Source organism: Artibeus jamaicensis, unplaced genomic scaffold, assembly GCF_021234435.1.
Source record: "Artibeus jamaicensis isolate MK-2021 breed Jamaican fruit bat unplaced genomic scaffold, CSHL_Jam_final contig_391, whole genome shotgun sequence".
Lineage (NCBI taxonomy): Eukaryota > Metazoa > Chordata > Mammalia > Chiroptera > Phyllostomidae > Artibeus > Artibeus jamaicensis.
Genome location: NW_026521814.1, coordinates 15,418,470 through 15,443,908, shown reverse-complemented (window position 1 = coordinate 15,443,908; position 25,439 = coordinate 15,418,470). Strand labels below are relative to the sequence as shown.

Here is a 25,439-nt window from a genome sequence, read left to right as displayed (position 1 = left end):
GGGTAACCCACTCTGAAACTTCCCATAGTTCCATCTGCAAAGCAACTCAGAAACTACCGCTCTAGCTGCCAGTGAACACAACTAAACACACTGGCATGGTCTGGTTGCAAGGCAGCTGTACTTTTACAGGTACATACCATTTAAATTTAACATTAACACTTAGTGCTTTTATTTTTTAAGTCTAGTTAATAAAGATAGGAGCAGCTGCATCTCTCAAAGAAAATAATTTTTAGGGATAAAGACTTTCAACTAAGACTGCCAATTGTAAACCAGGTATTTTCTTAGAAAGAGCACTCTTCGGTCTCTGCTTTGTCTACTAACTGTGCCACTAAACTTTCAGATAAACAGAAGGAAATCTAAGAATAAAACTTCTGACCTAGTCTACACTGGCCAATTTTTAAAAAGTTCTAAAGAACTGAGATACCTATATGTATATGAATACATATGAGTCTACAGCCATACCACCCTGAATGTGCCAGATCTCGTCTGATGAATATGTATGCATATGTATCCACATGTATGTATGTGTGAGTAGTTTTGTTGCACTCCTTACAACTACATTAAGGACTGCTAAATGGAGTAAGGCTTTATACTTAGATATTATATGAAAACTGTGATTAAAACAGAAGAGAGCTAAGGAAAATGGCTAGCTTGGAAGAAATCAATATAGCTATCACAAATGAAAAGTTCCCCTTAAAGAAAAAGGGAAGTGGCATCTGGAGAAAAGAACAAGGCAGCATCGAGAACTTTTTCATGAGCTCTGGATTAAAGGATCACAGATAGAAGGCAGAAAACATGGTAAATCAGAATACTATTACACACATCAGATAACAGTTTTTTCTCCACACCTAACCTCTGTAACCCTCTTCCTCTTTTCCTTGCCTCCTCCAAGTTGTCCTAAACACCCAGGAAGGTTTCTTTCTCCCTCGCCCTTATCACTCTTACCCCTTTCCTTTCTTCCTGTCTTTATCCATTGCCCCAACTTAAATTGAAAATGGTAATGAGCACAGAGAAGTGCTTTATATCAATACGTAGATTATTAGTTCTGTAATAAAAATGGGCATAAAAGATACCATCAACTTCTAAAGATCTGAAAATAGCCAGCAGTCCCTTTTAGAATCTCCATCATCTTCATGAACTCTACATTCTCCTATAGATAAGCCTGTTTAACCTGGTTAAGTAAAACAACTCTATCTTAATCAATGTTTCCAATGTATTCAAATACTAGAAACCCACCCCAGTTTGTTTTGTCCTACTTTAGCCATACTATGAAGTCGCTGGGCTCTTCTAGGCAATCTAAAGAACCGAGCCACCACTTGTCATTTCCACCAGGGAAATAAAATCTGTGTTCCACACAACTAACTCACAAATAAACTCTTGGCACAAAATCTGTTATGTAATTAGGAACTATGTGTAATTTCTATCCTACATGCTTCACAGGCAACAGTAAAGACTTTGAAAAGCAAAACCCTACTGATGGAATTGTATTAAGACTATTTGTGTTCAGTGGAAATCATGATCATTACTGTCTAACTAGATAATCTGACACCCTTTCAAAGTTTTTTCCCTAAAAAGAAAAATAGTTAAAATTTAACATAAATCACAAAATCTTTCCTAAAATATTAAATCACAGTATGCTGCCAAAAACATAGAAAGTAGCAAGGGATAAAAAAGGTACAGGAATAAATGCTACTATAACTGACCATCACCACCAGTAAAAAATTACCTTCCTTGGCCATTTCAAATTATTTCATTAACAATGCTGATGTTTTCCTTTAAACTTAGAACTTGTTTTTATTTCTTTTTAGAACTGTAAACTTGCCCTAAATCTTACCTACAAGTTACTTTTTTCTTCTAAAATATTTTTTAAATGCAAATGTGGTGAGAATGAAAGATTTTGGTATTATACGTTAAGCCTAAGATTTGGTATTTACAAAGAGTTACTCAGCATGTCTTAGTTAATAACAAAGGCATTTGTAAAACGATATCTGAATGTCTGTTGATTACGTACTGTTTGCTTAACTCTCAACTAAGAAATTCAGTTCTAAGTACAATGGCCCAAATATAGTGCTTACTTGTCAGCATTCTTCATTTCAATAATTACAAAGACCCAAAATAATTGTGCTGAATAGACCAAAGAGAGACAAACCCCATCTAACTTACTATCTGGGTCTTCTAGAGACATATCATTACAAGAGTCTGTATCGGAGTAGGTTCTTCGGCGACGCTGGGAGAATCGGTGAAGTGCAGATGCTGGTTCTTTTACAGAGTGGCTGCTCCTGCCAATTAAATAAAAAGCATTAAGCTATAAGACCTTTAACAAATGAAAATACCCTCAGCTTATCTGGAGTTTTAAATGACTTCTCTTTAAATGAAAAAGGAACTATTTTATGTCCAAAGTTCTATTTTAGTAAATTCTACTTGTTCAGAGGTCAGGCCACAAGTAAGCCAAGTTGTTTAGAATGTAGCTGATAACCGGGATAATATGACCCTGTGAACAGAACTACATGGAAAGGGGGTACAATGAAAGTGATTTCTTTTACAGAGGAAGATCCCACTAGACAGCAGACATTCTGGGGGATTAACTGAGGTCTGAAAACTAAGTTATGGATCTCGTACAGGCACAGATCTCGTATCAGAGCCAATTAAAAACAGCAGGGTGAGGGGGACAGCAGGTGCTTGGGAGCATGCTAGAGGTCCACTCTCTGACAGCAGCAAGACAAAGATGGCAAGTGGAGGCTAAAAAACTATTTAAAAAAACAGCCTAGCAAAATCAGTCTAAAAAAATCACTGGCTATCACTATATGAAAGTCCAACGTTTCTGTTGCTAATGACCTTATTCATCTAGAAGAAAATTTAAAAGTTTAATTATTTAATATAAATAATTGTATCTTATTTTAGGTAAAAGGGATAAATAAATACAGGTCAAAAAATTTCTCTCGTAAATATAAAATTTTGTCAAAGGGATCAAGCTTCTATTTTTCTGGAAAATTCAGTTGGTGGAACTCTTCATTTCCTGATGGGATTGGATTCATGGAGAACATCAGCACTGGACTCCTCTGAGCATATGACAGTTCAAGGAAAGATTATGTAACCACCAGAGGGAGAAAAACGGTGATGGAACAATAATAAAGCCTCCATTAGTACTTATTCGTAATGTAGAGAAATGCTAATGTCACTATAATCTCATCACTTTCAAATGAACCAAGTAAGATAACTACAGCAATTTAAATGAATGTCACCTACCAAGATAAAGAATACTCCAGCCCTGGCTGGTGTAGCTCAGTGGATTGAGCGCGGGCCTGCGAACCACACGATCGCGGTTCGATTCCCAGTCAGGGCACATGCCTGGGTTGCAGGCCGGTTCCCTGCAGGCCAGTTCCCAGCAGGGGACGCACAAAAGGCAACCATACATTGATGTTTCTCTCCCTCTCTCCTTCCCCCACTTCCCCTCTAAAGATAAATAAATAATAAAATTAAAAAAAAAAAAAAAGAATACTCCAGCCCTGGCTGGTGTAGCTCAGTGGATTGATTACGGGCCTGTAAAAGTCACTAGTTTGATTCCCAGTCAGGTGAGTTGTGGGCCAGGTCCCCAGTCGGGGATACATGATAAGTAACCACAGACTGATGTTTCTCTCCCTCTCTTTCTCCCTCCTTCTCCCTCTCTCTAAAAATAAATAAACAGAATATTTGGGGAAAAAAAGAATACTCTAATAGCCCGGGATACTGGCAAGATATGTTTAGAAGGTAAATTTTTTCAATGTGTTGATATGAATATATACTTTAAAATACAAACTGGTTTTACAATGAGATACCACTTCACACTGGTCAGAATGGCCATCATAACCAAATCAACAAACAAGTACTGGCCAGGTTATTGAGAAAGGGAACCCTAGTATACTATTGGTGGGAATGCAGGCTGGTACAGCCACTGTGGAAAACAGTGGGGAATTTTCTCAAAAAACTAAAAAAGGAACTGCCTTTTGATCCAGAAATTCCACTACTGGGATTATACCCTAAGAACCCTGAAACATGAATCCAAAAGAACCTATGCACCCCAGTGTTCATAGCAGCACAATTTACAAGAGCCATATGCTGGAAACAGCTTAAGTGCCCATCAATAAATGAGTGGATCAAAAACCTGTGGTATATTTACACAATGGAATACTACACAGCAGAAAGAAAGAAGGAACTCCTACCCTTCACGACAGCACGGATGAAACCGGACAGTATTATGCTAAGTGAAATAAGCCAGGCAGTGAAAGACAAATACCATAAGATCTCACCTATAAGTGGAAACTAATCAACAAAACAAACAAATGAGCAAAAAAGAACCAGAGACATGGAAATAAAGAACAAACTGACAGGGACCAGAGTGGAGGGGAGAATGGGATAATGCAGGAAATGTACAAAGGACCCGTGGACAAGGACAATGGGGAGGGGACTGTCTTTGGGAGCAGGTGTTGGACAGGGGAGAGCAACGGGGGAAATGGGGACACTGTAACTGAACAATAAAATTTAAAAATTAAATTTAAAAAAGAAAAATAAAAAAAAATTAACTGGTTTTTCTGTCTTCTCGGTATGATCTTTAGCTTCTAATTATACAATAGCTCAGCATAAACATATAATGGTATAAAAAGCTGTAGTAAAATTAGCGAGCCTAAGCTCTGGAGCCTTGGTATGTCAAATATGGATTTCTATAAACTACAGTTTGATATCATTTCAAACATCTAAAAAAGGTACAATAGCTGGCCAGGTGCTTAGCTTGCTGGTTAATTTATTCTCTCTTTTTTTCTGTTACTGACTACCAACTGGGGCCAGGCCCTATACTAAGCACTAAGATATAAAAATGCTGAGCAAATCAGAATCAGACTGCCCATACAGAATTTATATTCCATACCCCCTTATGATATTGGCCCAAAGAATTTCCCTAAGTAGGTATAATTTTAAGAAGACGTGGTCCAAAGAAAAGATAGCTTTACCTCTCTGAACTGCAAGAACCAGGGTGACTGACAGAACGCTTCATCTGAAAATTTAAAGAAAGAAGCATAATCCATTATTCGAGTAGAATAAAGCAGCTCTAATGTATTACCTTTATTCAGAAAAATAGGTAGCTGGCCAAAACAAAAAAAATTTTTTTACATGCTCAAGTAACATTATTCGCACAATGTCAAGCTTTCTCCCTAATAACCATTAATGGGAATCTTTCTTACCACATACCAAAAACATGCCATATTCTTTTCTCATTACTAAAAACCAGACATCATATTTTATATCATGTGTGTCTGTGTGTGTACATAAATATAAAAAACAGTATACTTAACTAGTTCCCCAAATCACAATATTTTTGACAAAAAGGTGTATATAGTAAGCCAGAAAATATTCTAATAAATCCCTCTCACTACATTTTTTAAAGAGCAGGAATACAGTCTAGGAGCAAAGCTTCTCTTTACCATTCATTATTCAGGAAGTTGTTCCACAGATGTTCTAAAGTGTGTTTTTCATGGAAGATGGCATTAATAATTCAAGTCTTTAAAGAATTTGGTAGCTCAGTGGATTGAGCGCGGGCCTGTGAACCACATAATCGCAGTTCGATTCCCAGTCAGGGCACATGCCTCGGTTGCAGGCCAGTTCCCAGCAGGGGACTCATGAGAGGCAACCATACATTGATATTTCTCTCCTCTCCTTCCCTTCCTCTCTAAAAGTAAATAAATGAATAATATCTTTAAAAAAATAAAAGAAAAGTAAACCCACAAACTTAAAAAAAAAAAAGAATTTGGAAGAAGAACCCTAAGGTTCAGATAGGTTTCTAAAACCACTTATTTAAAATACAAATATAAAATTTACTAGCAGAGCATTAATAAATATGACAAATACTAAGCATAATTTAGAAGATTCAGCTAATCCACTAAAAAACATGGAAAGAGGCAGCAAAATAAAACAGATTATTTCAATGTTTCACAAGGTAGCAAGAGAACAAAGCTTATTATACTAAAGGCTAAGGAGGGTTGCTTTTATATGCAGGGCCCAAGAGTCTTCCAGTCCAATCCAAGTCTAACCTTTGTCTCACGTAAATAAATGCTTTCTACATGTGTGACATGAGCCACCAGTTGCTCTAAGAAATCCCAGTTGAAATGATAAGAGTTATGACCCATCCACTTTGCAGTCCAGTGACATCTAATATAAATGACACTAAGATGCCACTGGACATTAATATCTCCTTGAACAGATATCACTTCTTTTAGAATTACTCCCTTGACATCCCCAATACAATTATCACTCAATCTGTGGATCAAAATGACCACTGTTTGAACTGCCAGGATGGTTTGAAATACTATTAAATGCAAGTTAATTTCAAGAGATACAATAAAAATAACTATATAAAATGGTTATAACTATCATGTTGATTTTGGAATTCTCCAATATTTCAACTTTATTTTTCACCTACTTGTTTTTTTAAAGGATTTTCCTATTAATACTGTCTGACCTGACTTTCCTTCCCTGTACTATGTCTCTAGAACAAATTACATAAGCCACAATCTGTACTTTAGGAGAGAAGAAAAATGGCACAGCAAGGAAACGTGAGCAGTGGCCTCTAACTGGATTTCCATAATGTTTTATTGATAGAAGGTTTTGGTTTAAAAGAGACAATTATTAGAGTTTCTTATACATTAGTACATATATGACCTCTCTGGACTATAGAGCATTTATAACAGAAGGCATTTTCCTTAGAAGTTCAAAGCAAGAACAAGGCAGGTTTGAGGTATTTTTATTGTATCTGACTCTATAAAGTACCCCTTAAGTTAAAAAAAAAAGTGTATCCCTTATACATCAATCTCAGGAACACAGCACCAAATACCCATCTCAAAAGATTTTTTGTTCAGCTATATGTGTTACTTAACATTTCACAGTATCCCTACAATTGTTTTGAAAGCAACACTATCAAACTGTATTCTACTCAACACTAACAGAAGGGTTTAACTGTCAAATAAATTTCAGTACTATTTCTCCTTCTCAGAGATTCATAATATATGTTAGCACAAAAGGTATGGCAGAGATGACAGAGAAACCCAATTTGTTTAAGTTAACCTAGCACTTCCCAAGCTGATCTGGTCATAAAGCTCATTTTCATAGTACACCTACCTCAGAAGATGCTATTAGTCCCTCATACACTGATTAAAAACTAGTGATGCAAATAAATTTAGATAATCATCTTTACTAAATCTATTATAACTGAGTTTGCTGCGGTGGATAACAGAGACTAGGAGTAAGTTGTACCCTAATAAGTCTTCAGGTAATTGCTAGAATAGTAGCCAGGTGACATTCTTCCTTCTACAAAAGGGCTCCTGAAAACAGTTTCATGAGAAAAAATGTAAAGTCTCATCAAACCTTATCTCACCTGAGAGTTCCCCACAGCATGCTGGATCAAGTTTACCAGCTTGAAAAGGACAACAAATCTTCTGCCCCTCTCAACAGTTAGCACCTCACATAAACAGGGCAGATCTTTTGCAATGAGACTCGGATGAAGAAGACACTGATTTTACAGACACTCGAGGTCCGGAGAGATTAAGAAACTTGCCTACTCAGAGGGTCCAAATGCAGACTACAAAACATTGTTTCCCCTGTAACATGCTGCTTCAGATTCCTTACAACTTCTTTAAAGATTTGCTTCATTTTATCCCTATGACATGTTTTTACCAAATAGAACAGTTCTCCCCAACCTTGTGTCACATCATAGAACCCAGAGAACATTATGATATTTTCCTGGCACACTGGGGCAAATGGCACAGCTCCTCCAAGGGAAGAGGATCATGACTTTGGCACATGCTGAACCCACCAAATGAGAGGGTCCACTAGAGAATATGAATACAATTTTTAAAAATCCAGCCTGTTGACTATTTCCCTCCCACTGCCAGATTCCACTCTTAAAAACAGAAACATGCAATACTACTAGAAGAAAAACAGTAAGTTCCAACCATTTGAACAGGAGAAGGTGACACAGGAGAAACTAAGGGATCCGGATGGGATAGCTGAAACATCTCAGGTTTAAACTTGGCGTTTGCGATCTTCACACATTCCTCGAGCGTTGTGATGAACGTATTACATGTGGCACTAAGTAGAGAAGAGGCTTCATTCATGTTCTGAAAAATTACAGAGTTGAACAAACTTACACACAACTACGTGGAATCGTGCGCTACCTCACAAAAAAGCAATGAGTAGGACACCTGACTAGGTTACATTCAAACATATTTCAAATACAATACATTAGAATTAAAGCAACGCTTGAATAATAACTGTCTGTCTCTCAGGTAAACAGTGTAAGAAATGAGATTCTAAGAAAAAAGTAAGTTTTACATTCAAACAAAATATCATACTGAAAAACTGTGTATAGAATTTATCTTAAATAAATCTAACCTAAACAGCAACTTTACAGCTGTCTGAATTCTGAAGGTGATCACAGTAGTGGAACACCTGGAAAGTTACTTAGCAGCAGGCACGATTCAGGTCTACCCCAGGTCTACTCTCCCATTTCTTCTTTGGTGGAATAAAAACCACTAAATTTTTTAGGACAGCAAAGTGCCCTGACCTTGGGGGATAAATACAGACTGGGTTAAGCCAGTCATAGCTATTCTATGACCCTTTGGCAAACACTCATTTTTCTTAGTTTCCACTGACCCAAGCAGAGAAGATGATGAGAAGTCTGCTGGGAAGTTTCTGGAATTTCTTGCCCCCTGGGTTTCTCTCTACCCAGGCTACCCGACTGCCTCTTGCCTCTATGTAGCCTTGGCAGTAACCTTAAACCTTGGGCCTTAAGAGAAAAACCCAAGATAGAAAGGTCGGCAAAGCAGAAAGATGGGACATGCCTGGGTCCCTGATACTGTCCCTGAGCTGCTGGAGCAGATGTGAGAGCACACCTCCAGAACACTTGTGGTGACGTAATACGTGGCCATAGGGTTTAACGTACCTACAACCAAATGCGACCTACCTCACACAAGATTCCTCCCCAACAGCAAAAGGTAACAAGAGAGGTAGGAAAATTTCTTATCTCATTTCTCCCAAGTTAGGCAAAAGGGGACGAGAAATTATCTTAAATAAATCTAACCTAATCTAATCTAATAAATAAAGAAATTTATCTTTAAATAAATCTTAAATAAATAAATCTAAAAGGTTAGATTTATTTAAGGTAAATGCTGGCCATGGAGCCAGAGAGTAACAGGGCTCACTGGTCCTACTTTATCAGAAAGAATAAGCCTAATTCATAGCCTGAGTTTTGATTCCTACATCACTGTTGTGAGAACTTTTTTAAAGTTATATCATAAAGCTAAGTTATCAACTCTCAGTAGTTATGTTACGACATTATTACAAATGAAAAAGAATACCAATTGTCCAATGATTTCAAGTAGTCAGCCTGAATGGAATGCTTGGAATCCTGGAATGCTTCTTCCCCACTCAAACCATCCAGTTACTGATTGCCTGCAAAGATAGGCTTTGATTCTCTGAAGAAACGTGCTGCTTCCTGCTTTACTCTGCCTGCACAGACACAATCTAGATGATTCTACAGATTTCCAGACAACCCATTGTAGGGAGAGCTCAAAATAGCTGAAAATAACTCATTCTGAAAATGCTTCCCTGTCATCTTATGGGAAGAACCTCACTCATCAGTTGTACTGAAAAGCATAATCAGACATGAGAGGATCATCTTTGTTATACCTCTATGCTGGGAGATGAATGATTCTCGTCATGGTGAACAAATTCTTGAATCGTATGAACTTGCTGCATTAAAAGGTCACAGTAGAGGCGAAGTTCAGACATTTTGGTTTTCAGGGATTCACTGGTTTCACTTATTTCTGAAAAGAACATATATGAACATTCAATTAGATAGGCTTCCTACCTGGGGGCAAAACAACAAAATGCAATCATTAAAAAAGACGGCGGCTCTCTCTGTGGAGCGTGCTGACCCCTTCCCTAGCCCCTCTGTTCCCCAGTGGGCTCTCTCTTGCTTTTCCCAGGATGGTGAGCCTCCCCACCCTCCTCTGTCCCTCAAAGCACATCTTTCTCCCCCTCCTTGTCTTAAGCAGGATAAAAAAATTTTTTTAATTAAAACTACAAATAATATCTATAGTGACAGACCTTAGAAACAGGACACAAAGGCTCGGAGAAAACCACATTCTCTTCAGATAAATGGGAAAAAATCGGCAGTCATGTGTCAATCATGAGGTTTAAGTAGATTAATTTTTAGAGATGGGGTGATGACTACAGAATGTCTCATACAAGATATTTCCATTCCATCACTCATCTTTCATTGGAAAAGTGCTTACTTTTCTTATTTTGTTAATTGGCTTTTCTTGTCCTTAACTCATTCTTCCCATTCTGATGTCTGAGTTCTCTTAGTAATATACAAATTCATAATTTAAAAAATGTCTTACACATGAAATTTAGCAATCTTTCACTTGTCCTATATACTGCAAATACATTCCAAGATCTATCACTCTGTTTTCTTTATTGTATATTTTGGCATACAAAAGTTTTTAATTTTTATGTAATTAAAACTATTGTACAGCCCTGGCTGGTGTAGCTCAGTGGATTGAGCGCGGGCCTGTGAACCAAAGGATCACAGTTTGATTCCCAGTCGGGGCACATGCCTGGGTTGCAGACCAGTTCCCAGCAGGGGATGCACAAGAAGCAACCATATGTTGATATTTCTCTCCCGCTCTCCTTCCCTTCCCCTCTTGAGATAAATAAATAAAATCTTTTTAAAAAAGAATAAAAAAAACTATTGTACATAAACATCCATTTATTACCTTCTTTTCCTTTCATAGCTTCATTTTTACATTATATTATTTTCAATATTTTTTAATTAAGAGTTTACCTCATTTTGTTTAATATCTCTGGACAGACTAAATATCCAGCCATAATCTCAGCCACTCATATACCAATACTTTCTAAACTACCAGTATAAGCAGCAAAGGAAAAAGAAGACACCCACAGGTCCTGGTGTTTTGCCATCCCTGAGAGAGTGGCACTGTTTTGTTGTACTGGCCAAACAGCCACTCCAGCCACGGTGGGCCAAAGCAGCTCTATGTGCCCTTTTAACCTGACCTTCTACCCTATTTCAGCCCACTCCTTCTTTTTAATTGTAGTAAAACATACAATTATTAACCATTTTTAAATATACAGTTTGCTGGCATTAACTACACTCAACGTTGTCATACGACCATTATTCCCATCCATCTCCTGAACTTTTCCATCTTCTCCAAATGAAATTCTGTACACATTAAACACTGTGTAACTCCCCATTCTCCCCTTACCTAGCACTTGGAAACAGCCATTCTACTTTCGGTTTCTATACATCTGACTCCTCTAGGCGTCCCACACAAAGCGCAATACTTGTCCATTCATGACTGGTTTATTCACTTAGCATGGTATCTTCAAGATTCATCCATATGATAGTATGTGTCAATTTCCTTCCTTTTTAAGGCTGAATAATATCCCATTGTATGTACATACCATACTATGTTTATCCACGCATCTATGTCTATGGACATTTGGGTTGTTTCCACCTCTTGGCTACTGTGAGTATTCATTCCTTCTTACCCTACCCTTAGCCATGCTATTCCCATGATACTCATTTCATACATCTGAAAACTGTTACAAGTTCGATCCTTAGCCTTCCTTTCTTAATATCCATAATTTAGTTGCTTTCACTAATTTAAATGACTTCTACTGTTTTTAATTGTAAAAATAATATAAGGTCAATTTTAATTATAAACATAATGAAAATAATATAATTTAAATGACTTATAGTGTTGTTAATTATGAAATATAAGAAAATTTTTTGAAAATTAAAACAGTACAAAAGAAAAATTTACCAATTACAATCTCACTACCAAGATATAAATACTATTGTTATTTTCACATTATATATGCATATAATTGAATACCACAAATTATTTGCTTTGCTTTTGATTTTTACTTAGTCCTTTTAAATTGTATATATATATATATATATATATATATATATATGATAAAGTCAAAATGTACACAGTGAAAAGTGAGTCTCCCTCCCACAAATTCCCTTTCCAAAGGTAACAACCTGGCCAATTCTTGCATGTCTTTGCTGAGCTGTCCAATGAATGGATATATAATTTTGAATCCTGTTTTTTTCAATTGTCGTTTAATCTTGGGCATTTCCTCACCTCATTGAAATTCCTTGTGAACATTTTACTGCACGTGTAATAACCTATCAGCCTATGGAAGCACTATACAATTTACTGATCCATCCCCCTGAAATTCAAACCTTTGTACTGTTTACAATTTTTTTACTATGATAAATATCTATGTAAATAAATTTACATTTCTGATCATTTCTTTGGGATAAATTACTATAAGTGAACATGACAATTTATATTTACGTAAGAAAATATTCCCACTGCAGAGAAAATTACCTTTCTCTTTTTTAGTCCTAGTATCAGTCAAACAGGCTTTGGAGCTCCCCAGAGCAACCAGCCACCTCTGCCTTTCAGCTGCATTCACCGCCTTCATGTAGAAATGCTGCTCTCCGGGAATGATTAATTCCATCCGTGTGTTGTCTGCCGAGTGGACTAGGATGATAAACAAAAGGGAAATACAGTCATGGACTTAAGTAAGTTGGGGACAATGAAATCACCACTCTTACTCAGAATGAGCGATTTCAGACACCGAAGGAAGGGGTTACCTAGTGGCACTCTCCAAACCACCCTTCTCACATCTGCCCCAGCTGGCGGCACTGCCACAGGAAAGAGAAAACACCAACGACTACCGAGAAGTGAGAACTAAGAACTCCCTCCCTTGGGGCCAGCTGTACCACCTTAAATACATATGCATTATTCTACTTATGACACAATTTTTACTGATTTCTCTGATAGAGGTACCACACACTGCTTTGGTATTCCCCCAGCCTGGGACAGTGCCTGGCATATAGATGAAGCACAATAAGAGGACTATAACCACCTTCCATTAGAACAAAAGTTTTCAACTAATGGGCATATCATAATCACCTGGAAAGCTCGAATATTTTGGAGACCTTCTTTTCCCTTCCATCCTCACCTCCTCCTCTTCTATACCCCCCTTTGATACTAAACAATAGAGAGCAGATCAAGAATCATGCTGAGCCAATTCTAAATCTTGGTTTTAAGACTCAATGTGTTACACTGTCATTAATCACCACTCACCTCAGAACAATGAGGGCACAGGGGATGCTAGAGCAGGAGAAAAAAGAAGTCTCTGGTCTAGTAGAGGTGACAATTTAACCAAGGAAACACCTGAATGTTGAACTCTCTGGTACAGAGATTTCATGTGTAATTATACTGAGAATGGTAAGAAGAGAAAGAAATTAAAAAAGGCTTCGAGAAGAGGGATTTTTGAAAGCAGGATCTGCTTAAAATTGAAACAGGAAAACTGCATGAGAAAAGTTCTAGATGAGGAAATAAATATATGTACAGAGACTATCAGGAGACAGGTCTGAGTGGAGCATTGTGTTGTATTACAAATAATGATAGTCATGAATGGAGAAAGGGTCAATGATGGGTGCAAAAGATTTCCAGACTAGGCTAAAATCACCAAAATCCCAGAGCTCCACGAGTAACTCTTTTTTGCTATGTGCTAATACTAGGGAAAGCACCAAGAGCTACTGTAAGAGAAAACAAGGCTCTAATTTCCAATCATGTTTCTATAGAATGAAACTAAAGTAAGATGACTCATTTTTAAACATACCAGAATTTATGTTATCAGTCAAGGGTTGTACCCTCCCAAGTACTCACCTGAGAAGGCCACAAACTTAACAACGATGCTTCCAAACCTCCAACTTCTTTGAAAAATGGACAAAATCTCTCTATATAAAACTATGACACATTACTGAGACAAATTAAAACCCTAATTAAATATAGGACTATACCACGCTAATGGATCAGAAGACTCAATGCTGTCAAGAATACAGTCCTTTCTATACTGATGTACAGATCAATACAATTCCAATCAAAATTCCAACAAGTATTTGTGGATATTTAGAAGCAGATTCTAAAACGTCTAAGGAAATGCAAAGAGCCAATAATAGATAAGACAATGCTAAAAGAGAACTAAGATGATTTCGATTATCCAATACTAGGAAGTATTAAGCTAAAGAAATTAAGAAAGTGTGATATTTGCACAAAGATAGAAAAACAGGCCCATGGAACAAAAGTCTAGGAAAAAACCACAAGTACACAGTCACTCACTTTGTGAGAAAGATGTCTCTACAATGCAGTGGGTGAAAGGCTGGTCTTTTTAATAAGTGGTACTCAGTCAACTGGATTCCATACGTGGCGGGGGGAGCATCTTGACCCTCTACTTGAGATCATATATAAAAATAAATTTTAAGCAAATCACAGACCAAAATAAAACTTAAATACAGAAGCTAAAACAATAAACTTTCAAGAAGGTAACAGAAGATTTCTTAAGTGGGACATAAAAAGTTCTCATTAAAGAGTTGACAAACTGGGTTTTAATGAAATTAAAAACTTGTGTCCATCAAAAGATACCATTAACACAATGAAAATGCAAAGGACAGAGCTGGAGAATACCTTCCCAATACAAAAGGTCATTTGGACTACATAAAGAACTCCTACAAATCAAGGTGAAAGACAGCCCAATTTAGAAATTGGGCCAAAGAATTGAAAAGGGACTTAAAAAGAGAAAGTTCAAACAGCTACTTATACCTGAAAAAGTACTCAACATCATTTAATGAATAAATGCAAGTCAAACCACTGTAAGAAAATACTATACACTAAAAATATTCAAAATCTTAGCTAATATCAAGTTTTATGAAGGATGCAAAGCAGCAGGAACTCTCATACTCTGGTAGTTGGAAAGCAAATCGGTACAACCACTTTGGCAGATGGTTTGGCACTGTGACAAAGATTCTCTCTTTGATCACACTTCTGTCTGGCTCCTCCAGACCCTCTGCTTCACTAGGACTTGGGCTTCCCTCTCTGTCTTTGTAGAGTCCAATTTTAGCAGGAATCCTGCCAAGTCAGTCTAGCCAGAATCCACTACTATCTATACCTAATCTTCCTGGATATCTGACCAAAATCCTTTTTCCTGCTACCCCACAGATAATATCTGACCACTCTGGCCTGCCTTTCACAAGAATCCTGTTAGGTCAGTTTGGTCCGAATCCTCCTGTATCCCTGAAGTTTCCGATTAGCAATTTTCCATCTACCTATCCCCCATTCTGCCCTATAAATTCCTATTTTTCCTGTGTTCAGTATTTACAGTTGAGCCCAATCTCTCTCACCCCCTGCAAAACCCCACTGTTGTAGTCTCTATACCTGTTACAGTAGACCTGAACAAGTCTCTCTTACTGTTTTAACAAGTATAAAGAGTATTTTTTCAATATCTGTTAAAAGTTGATTTAGCAATTCCATGCCAGTTCTAGGTATATACTGAACAAAAATGCGTATATATGTTCAATAGAAGAAATATATTACGTTAACGGCAGCCTTGTTTATAATAGTCCTAAAACGGGGGAAAAATTCAAACATCCATCAACACTAGAATGGCTAATCAAACTGTGGGATGTTGACACAGTGGAAATACATCTCAATAAAAATGGCCCAACTACTGTTATACAGAACAGCATGGGTCAATTTCACAAACTGTTGAGTGAAAGAAGACAGACTAGAAGAAAATATTTACTCCATTTATAAAATGTTCAACACTAAACAATACTTATCTCTGGTAATGAAAGTTAGATTAATGGTTATCTTTTATCAGGATTAGTGGCTAAGCGGATGTGATAAAAATATCCCAGCATCTGAGATGCTGACAGTATTCTAATTCTTGATCTGGATGGTGGATACACAAGCGAGTTCACTTGTAAACATTCTTCAAACTGAATATTTAAGATTTGTTCCCTTTTATTACGAGTATATTATTCTTCAATAAAATGAGTAAACAGAAAACAACAAAAATGCTACTGTAGCTTAAAAACACTTTGGAGTTTTCTTAGAATTCTGCTACTTAACAGTCTTTTGAAATACTCAAGGTTGGCAAATATTTGAACTTTGAATGTAGTATGATTTCTGAGTCATCAAATCTCACTTGGAATTAAATCTGGGGAATGAGATAAAACGATCACTTTTTAAAAACATAAAAAACTCATGCTTTGAATGTGCTTCTCTTGTGAGATTTTAAAAAATAAAGCAACAAAATTAATCCCATATATTTCAGGGGACATGCAAGCAACAATACACCAGGCTGAAATATTTCTGTATCTTATCAAGCCAAGGCTCCCTATAGGGGTTTAACACTCACTCTTCTAGAATTCTAATTTTTTTCCTTCAATTCCCTTTGAAGAATTCAGCACTTTTCATTATCATTTTGCCTGACCTTTCCTACCTGCCTCCATCCTACACACCCCAACCACACATACAAATAAATCAGTGGTCCATGAAACCTTCCTTCATGAAAAGTACATCATGATGTATTGCTTTATTTCTCCCATTTTGGAAGAACACTGTATGGAACGGGAGGTGGGAGGGTACGTTTACAGTAGAGAAACCTGACAAACTGCCTCAGCCACGGAGTCAGGGTTAGTTAAGAGTGCTACGTCATGTCGATGGTACAGACTCTTGTTATGACGTGATGAGAATGGCACTTTACCTCCGTGGTGTTCTCCCTTTAAATCCATAACTCCAGTCTACTCATGGGGAAAACATCACACAAATTCCAATAGAGGAGCTTTTCTAGAATATTCTTTGAATATTTGTCAAAACTCTGAAGATCACCAAAAAGAAAGCAAAGCTGCCCTGGCCAGTGCTGGCTGGAGTCCCGCAGGTCTGATCCCCTGCTGGAACATCTACCCTGGTCAGGGCACATGCAAACAGGCAGCCAGTCAATGTCGCTCTCACATCCATGTCTTTCTGTCTCTCTTCCCCTTCCCTTCTCTCCAAAAGCAATGAAAAAATATGCTCAGGTGAGGATAAAAAAAAAGGAAGAAAGAAAAGCATCTCTACTACCTACCCAGAACAGCTACTCTCTTATTCAGCAAAGAACCAGTGTATGATTCTGACTTCATACTTAACCAAAAATCTACAGAGCTTCTTTATAGTTCAGCTTCCAATTTTTGTAATTCCTTTCTACGAGGATGAGAAAGTCAACACTTGTGGACTCAGCATGGATACGTGAGTGGAATCCGCAAATAACTGTTTTTCGGCCCTGGCTGGTGTGGCTCAGTGGACTGAGTGCCAGCCTGTGAATCAAAGGGTCACCAGTTCAATGCCCAGTTAGGGCACATGCCTGGGTTGCAGGCCAGGTCCCCAGTAGGGGGCACATGAAGGCAACCACACATTGATGTTTCCCTCTCTCTCTCTCTCACTGTCTCCCTCCCTTCCCCTCTAAAAATAAATTTTAAAAAATTTTAAAAGAAATTGTTTTTCAAGTCCAAACTGGAACACATGCATTAGTACTTTGAAATTCAATTCAAAGTATGTTTATAGAGAGAAACATCAAACATTGTACTTAACAATGCTAAGTGCCACTCCTGGATGGTAAGGAAATAAATGGTATTAAAAGATCCCTATTTGGGCCCTGGTCAGTGTGGGCCTGTGAACCAAAGTATCACGGTTCAATTCCCAGTCAGGGCACATGCCTGGGTTGCAGGCCAGTTCCTGGAAGGGGACACATGAGACACAACCATATACTGATATTTCTCTCCCTCTCTCCTTTTCTTCCCCTCTAAAGATAAATAAATAAAATCTATTTAAAAAAAGAGACAACGTGTAAAAGATCCCTACTTGGCCCTGGCCAGGTGGCTCAGTTAATTGTAACATCATCCTGTACAGCAAAAAGGTTGTGGATTTGATTCCAAGTCAGCGCACATTACTCAGGATGCAGGTTCAATCCTCAGTCAGGGACCACAGCAGGGGGCAACCAGTCGATGCTTCCCTCTCACATTAACCTCTCTCTCTCTCTCTCTCTCTCTCTCTCTCTCAAATCAATAAGCAAATCCTTGGGTGAGGATTATAAAAAAATAAATCCCTACTTGGTTAAAAATGCTTTTTTCCTGGTCTTGGAGTATGCTGCAGAACCCTTTACTTACCTTTATATAACTTCACAGTCCACTAATTACTTACCTTTAATTTCACAAACTGCCATCTTTATACTTCCTTTGCTCCCTTTGCAAACATCATCTTGTGAATCATAGTAGGACAGGATTCCATTATCTAAAACAAACCAACGAGGCTGCCAACCTGCAAAAACATAAGTAAGAAATTACTTTCATCACATAGAAAACGATGATTTCAAAACTTACCATCCATGTTATTTCTTTGCTCTAAAGTAACATGCTGACAATCAATTTTTTAATTGACAAACCTTGCCCACACTGTTTTGGCACCAATCTCCTCTTTGTTGAGAAAGATTTCTGAGGAAATCTCTAAATCAGCATAAATATGAGGAGTAACACCTTTATTCTGGCTCACAACCTTCTCACTAACAACCAGTAAGACCTGTCCTCAAAAAGCAGCCCTACACAGGGTGCAATATAACTTGCTGTACCCTACACAGGGTACAATATAACCTTTTCTAAAAAGGAGCAGAGTTTGGGTTATGATATAATGGAAAAAGCAAAAGAAGACCTGAATGCTAGCCCTGGCTCTACTACCATTCTTTAATTGGATAACCAGAGACAAATCTTTTCATTTCAATAATTACAAAATGTCAACTCTAAAATGAATGAATTGAATAAGAGGACCCGTTAGGTGCCACCTAGTTCTCTAATTCTACAATGTGACCTTCCCTCTCAAATGTTTCCTAAGCAAACTCCTTTGCACACAGTGAGTGCTGCTAGATAACTTCCAGTCTCTTAACCAGAAGATGCATGCCCTGTGGTGAGAGCATGGATCCCCACCACCCCCTTCTCCTTGCTCTGCTGCTGCAAGGCACTAGCAGAAATGCTAGAAACTGCAACCACTCATTTAATTAGTATTTGTTCTGTGACTAGAGCATACAACTATCACAAACTTGGCTCCAAGGCAAAGCTGGGGATGAGGATGATGGCTCTTCTCAGAGCTCAGCTCCCACTCTTGGCAAGCCAAACTCAGTGTTCCCTGAAATCTTACTGAGCATGCTACTAATTTACTACAGTTCGCTGATTAATAACATGGTGACCATGCTGAAGGGAGTGTGACTGTCCCTGTTCTTTCTGGGACTATTAAATCACAATTCAGTCTGCTCATTTTAGACATAGCCTGCTACATGATGACACAATTCCATTTTTCCAGGGCGAAATAGTGCCAAGACAGTGACAAATGGGGGAAATCATTCTTACATCCTAATGCAGACCCAGGATTTACCTACTCAAAAGCCTTTACCTGTATCATTTTTAAAATGGCACTGCTGAGTCACCATAAAAAGATTTAAATTCACAGCAGGGAATGTCATAATACAGTTTGGAGAAATGAATATCCCAAAAAAGTTTCCAATGCTTGGAAAATTCTTTTTATTAAATACTACATTCCCTAATGAGGCCTCTTAAAAATGGAACTCTTAGAAGGTAAGTTCTTTTGGTCCATGAACTTTAACTTATTCATTGTTGCATTCCTAGCAGTTAGAATGGTGCCTGGCACATACAGGTACCAAAAAAAGTACATTTCTCAAGTGATTGATTGAATGAAAGATTAAATACCAGAAAAGTGAGATATTACATGTTTCCATAAGACTATAGATATGCAGTATATGCATGAGAGTATGTTGTATTGAGCATGCATAGAAATGATGAAGACATTATCTTCCCAAACACTAAGTCACCTCGGCAAACAAACTGTAAGCAGAGTGTGTGAAAATACACTCCTCCACCCCAGGCCCAGTGTGATTTTGTAAGCTTGCAATGTTGTAATTCAGTATGTCTTTAAAACAAATATTGAGAAAAATGACTCATTTAGAATTTATAGCAACTTGAAAGATTACCACAGTTAATTACTCTAAGACTGTTCATTATCTCTTCACACCTTTTTGAAGAAATACTTAATAAAACAATCTCTAATTGATTCACACATTCATGAAATGGAGGGCTATATCTGTAAAAAAAAAAAAAGACTCATAGGTATTCCCTCTTTTAATTTTTTTTTTTTTAAAAACACATTCTGCCCTGGCTGGTGTAGCTCAGTGGATTTAGCGTGGGCCTGTGAACCAGACAATCTCGGTTCAATTCCCAATCAGGGCACATGCCTGGGTTGCAGGCCGGTTCCCTGCAGGCCAGTTCCCAGCAGGGGTCACATGAAAGGCAACCATACATTGATGTTTCCCTCTCTCCTTCCCTTCCCCTCTAAAGATAAATAAAAACAAAAAACAAAAAAACACCACATTCTTTTTATCTCTAACTACCAAATGTTACTAAAATCCTTATTCTCTACAAAGGATTCTCAAAGAACACTGTGATTGAACTGGAAGGTTCCTTAAAGATCACTTAGTATAAACAGCTGCTCAGCTTTCTGACCTCAGATGAACTAAAATTAATAATCAGCATGCCACTGAGCCAAATTTAAATTTTAAAAATGGAACTCTTCCAATCAAAAGACTTAATTTCATCAAGCTTCTACAACTGCATACTAGCAGTTAACTTAAATGCTCTGCAATGACTAAAACCTTAAGCACATGTGGTTAAAAGTTCAATCGGCTGGTGCTCAGTGCCACTGAAGATGAGAAGACAGCCAGCCAGCAACCAAGACCACACATTTCAATACAGGAATAAGTTATGACTCATCTCAGTAATTACCTGTTACTCTGGGTTATGCATAAGCGGCTTCTTCAAAAGACCTCCCAAAACACATAAACATTTGCAATGAGATGATCATTTGCATCTCAAACCACAGAAACTATTGTCTTAAAGTTAATACAATATCTCAACTAAAAAATTTGAAAATGCTTAGTAAAAAGTTTGCCTCATTTTTAAATGTTTCCTGTTAAAAGATATTTATAGAAACTAATTGACATTTTAGTGTGAATAACACATCCATCTATCATAAAAGATAAAACATTTGCTACTATAAATCTGGCATACCAATGTAATTAATTAAAAAAACAGGCAACTGTAGCTCAGAACTTATGTCTCAAAGTGTTTATGCGCAGATTTTGCGCAAGGTCAGGCAGACCCAAGTTGAATGTACCATACAATTACTAAGGGGTATAATACTTTTGGCAGGGTAAAAAAGTGGCCAGCAAGTCACGAGTTACCTATTATAATGGACCAAGAAGTCTGTTTGCTATTTAATCTTATTTAAAACCCATTCCCTTTCCTCTAATGTGGCAAGATCATAGAATATGATAGGAAGGCACCTTGGGAGTTGACTACTTTGGCCTTGGATTGAGCTCTTGAGAGAACAAGCGACTTGTCGCTACTGCTGGTTGATGGCAGAGATGGGTCTAGAACTCAGATTTAAAAGTCTTAACAAGTCAGGTGGTCAGTGTCATGGCAAAGGGCATTGTGTACCGGTCTCATTTCCACAGAAACGCCTAACTGGGGAGTTCCTGCCAAGCCCCTTCATGGGTGAAACTGACTTCCCTGCTCCACTTCAGCATATTGCACTTTCTTCCACATATTTCTCACACCTTCCTGAATTTCAAAACATACAGCTACCTCGCTAACAACCAACTCCTAAGAGAATATTACCGAGGGACAGCTTCCAAAATCATACTCGCTACGCTCAAACTTCAAGAGAACTATTAAAATAAACCGCGTTGCTAAGGAAATGTAAAAGAAGCAATAGAAAAAGATTTCTTAAAATTAAATCTTGATCTTAGGGGGCCCATTCCAGTCTCAGACCCTGACAACTCGGTTATTAACAAAATGTTGAGTGAGGTGTAAATAAGGTCAGAGATTGAAACGGCACATGTAGAGCGCCTGAAAATTGTTCAGAAAACTACAGTAGTAAACGCAGTACTGTTACTCCGGCCACGAAGCGGTCCGCTGCACTTCCCACCCCCCAGAAGGTGCGCCCGTCGGAACTGCCGCCTGCAGAGGCCGGAGGGGCTCTACTAGGGACACGCACAAAGATTAAGCCGGGGAACCAAGGAGATTCAATTCGCTGGGGGTCACCACGGGCCAGGCAGTGGGAGGGAGAGCCCCTGACCTGGCCTTCTCCGCAGCCTCCTCCGCTAAGCCCGCCCGAGCCCCCAGCCCGCTGCCCCCCGGGCGCCCGAACCCTCATACCAGTGAGATAGTTGGTCCACTTGTACAGAACCCCCTCCATGCCTCACAGCCCCGCGCCGCTCATCCTCCTGGCCCGACGCCGGCCGCGGTGCTGGGGCGAGCGCGGAGCCTGGACAGCCGCTCCCGGCCCGCAGGGCCCCTTCCCCGGGCTGCCCCGAGCCCCCTTGAGCCCGCGCGCGCGCCGCGGGTACGTGGCGGGCCCTTAGAGGCCCGGACGGCGGCCGCCGCGTGGAGCTCGGGGACCGCGATGCGCGGGCTCAGACATCCCCGGCCAAGCTTGGGCGGCGGCGGCGACGGAACTGTAACCGCAGGCGGCCTCCCGCTCGCGTCTCCGCGTCGCGGCTGCTCCCTTCCGCGCCCCGGCAACTCCTTCCTCCTCGCCTGCCTTCCTTCCCCCTGGGCTCCCCGTTTGTTTCATTGACCCCGACGTCGCTTTCACTTCCTGGTTGAAAGGGGCCGGCAAGTCCCGGGAAACCCCTCCCCGGCGGCGCGGCTGGAGGAGCGGGCGCGGCTGGCTGCGGTCCCACCGCGGGGCCAGGGGCTGCGCGAAGGCGCGCCGGCGTCCACTCATCCCAACCTCAGACTCCCGACAGGGGCGCTCGGCGTCTCCTCATCCTCCCTCAGGGTCGTGGCTGGCAGCCAGGACCGTTCCCTTCGGCCCGGGCAGCTGCGGCGCGGACCGACCCGCCGACCTACCCCCAGGGACCAGACCGCAGCCTCAGGGCCCGGAACTAGCGGGCTCGGACCCCGGGCTTACCCTAGGGGGTGGTGACTTCGGCGTCTCAGATTTTCTGCAACTGAGCCTCAGGTTTCTTCTGGCGGTGGTGGTGGTGGTGGTGTTTTTTGTGGGGGGCAGGGGGGGTGTTTGTTTGTTTTTCCAAGAAAATAAAAGACTTTCCATTTAGGTTCTTTCCCATCCTGACATTCAGGGGGTCGGAAAGTCCCGGGAAGGCGGTGTGTCACTGAGGGTCCCCTGGCCTGGAGTTGCCAGGGCCCCAAGGAATTGTCTGCTCAACAATTAACCTTAGATAGCCACGATTTCATTTAGAATAGAAAACATGGAAAACAAGCCCCAAACTCTGGGGCTTATTTTTTTTTTTTAATGGGGGCTTTCCCCTAGCTTTTATGATTAAAAAAAAATTTACTTGAAAATGATCATCATCTTAACAGGAAGCTAAACAACAAAATAAACAAGCAAACAGAATAAAAAAGACACTGAAATAGAGAACAAGTGGGCAGCGACCAGAGGGGAGAGGGAAGGGAATATAAGGGGAAAAATGGGGAGGGATTTTGAGGAACAAGTATGAAAGACACAGGGATGAGGACTAGCGGGGAGGAAATGGGAGGGAGGGGGGGAGACGGGGCAGGGGGGGCTGGGATGGGAGAAATAGACAAAAAACTGTACTTGAAAAATAACAATAAAATTCAAAAAAAAAGAAAATGATCATCATCTTACAGAATTTACCATAATTTTAAGATTTGTGGAGTTTTGCAGGCTTCGAGCAAAGCAGTAACAGCAGGCTCAGTGTTACGGCTTTTCTTAGGATCCCTGAGGTAGAATAATTGATCCCCTTCCAGAACCTAATTTAAGCCTAAGCCTTCCTGGTATAAAACGTCTCTGGGTGTTCACTTGGAAATGAGGTGAATTGATGAATTAACACAGAGATGGATAGTTGGAGATGTACTAAATCAAAAACAGTTAAACGCCGATAGGCTCCAAGTTGTAGGTGAAAGGCCATAGTAATTGGGCAGTAAAATTCCATTTTTCTGTATGTTAGTAGATTTTCATTCTTAGACGTGGAGGGGTAAGCCTGGCTTTATGTCAGACTTGTCAAACCGTTGCTGCACATGGGCTGTGACACTGGAACAAAATGCCCAGCACTGAAGGGACACTAAGTCCTTCCTTTTCTTCACAGTAGTTGGGTTTCTGCTTTCTGTGGTTCAGTTATCTGAGGTCAACCATGGTCTGAAAACATTAAATGGAAAATTCCAGAAATAAACAACTTGGTTTTTCAATGGTGCCTGTTCTGCATAGCCTAATGAAATCTGCTGTCCTGCTCCCTCCTGCCAAAATATGAACTGTCCCTTTGTCCAAGCACATCCATGCTGTGGTCCAGTGCAGTAAGGTTTTGAGAGATGTCGCATTCACACGACTTTTATTATAGTCTATTGTTGTTTTATTATTAGTTATTGTTCATCTCTTACTTGCGTGATTTTTTAATTAATTAAGTTTTGTCATAGGTATGTATTACAGGAAAAAGTATTATAATCCAGGGTCTAGTACAAAGAACACCCCTTTTTATTATAACATTTTTTATTACAAAATCATGAGCACGTAATTCTGGAACGTAGTGATATCATGCTCAAGCACACCACACGACGTTTTAGGTGAAATGTTCAATTTAAAACTATAAGTAATTATACCCATTTTATTACCCTACCAACCACACTACCAACTAGGCATTTCTTCTGCTGGACCCTGTGTAGAAGGTTCAGTCCTAGCCTGCTTTCAGGCATCCACTGTGGGGGGGGGGGGGGTCTTGGAACATACTCCCCACAGTTTAAGGGGGTACAAAGATAAGGGGAGACTACTGTGCCTCGTTTTCTCTTTGTGTAGTGTAGATAATTACGGACCTGGCAGAGTTGGTAAGAAAAAGACACTAATGAAGAGCTTTCCCCTACCTCTCTACCCCTGCACTTCTATGGGCCCTTAAATCAAGGGCGGCCTCCAGTCGTGGGAGAAAGCAACGCAAACCGGCGGCGGTGCAGCATCGCTGGAGTCCCCTCCCGGGTGGGAAACTGACCGTGGGGAGCCGCGCATCTGTTTACTCGCGACCAGGAGGTCTTCGGGTTGCGCGTGGCTTTGCCTGGAACTTCTTAATGCATGATTCCGACCCCGAGAAGGCGCTTCAGGGACACCCGAGAATACCTTTCCTTGCCCACTAGTTCTCTAGGGATCTGGGCTTCTTTTAAACCCAGAAGTGACAACCATATTCTCGGATTTCCCAACACCCTAGGCCGTTTTATTTCGTCTTTTGCCAGTTTAATTTTAGGAAACGCGTTTAGGCAGTGTTGCCTAAACGACTGCTGATAGCCCGCCAAAAAGTACCTGGTACCAGAGGGTTAGGACCTGCCCTAGACTGCAAAATTCCGGGGCGGAGCGGGCCTCCGAGGCTGGGGCAGGGCCGCGCGCCGCCCCGCCCCGCCCCGGCCC

The 25,439-nt window shown here is 39.8% G+C and overlaps 1 protein-coding gene across 3 annotated transcripts in view; it reads right to left on the bottom strand.

Moving 5' to 3' along the window:
- The window catches only part of PLEKHA3 (pleckstrin homology domain containing A3), a 32,542-nt gene extending 9,927 nt beyond the window's left edge, over positions 1–22,615 (bottom strand). For all 3 annotated transcript variants that reach the window (XM_037130034.2, XM_053665132.1, XM_037130033.2), the window contains exons 1-7: positions 22,226–22,615; positions 18,150–18,266; positions 12,447–12,602; positions 9,712–9,848; positions 7,977–8,141; positions 4,983–5,026; positions 2,164–2,279 (exon numbers count right to left, since the gene is read on the bottom strand). In XM_037130034.2, the coding sequence (XP_036985929.1) occupies positions 2,164–2,279; positions 4,983–5,026; positions 7,977–8,141; positions 9,712–9,848; positions 12,447–12,602; positions 18,150–18,266; positions 22,226–22,265 (775 nt within the window). In that variant the 5' untranslated portion in view covers positions 22,266–22,615. The remainder of the gene's footprint in view (positions 1–2,163; positions 2,280–4,982; positions 5,027–7,976; positions 8,142–9,711; positions 9,849–12,446; positions 12,603–18,149; positions 18,267–22,225) is intronic.
- Positions 22,616–25,439: the final 2,824 nt, after the last annotated feature.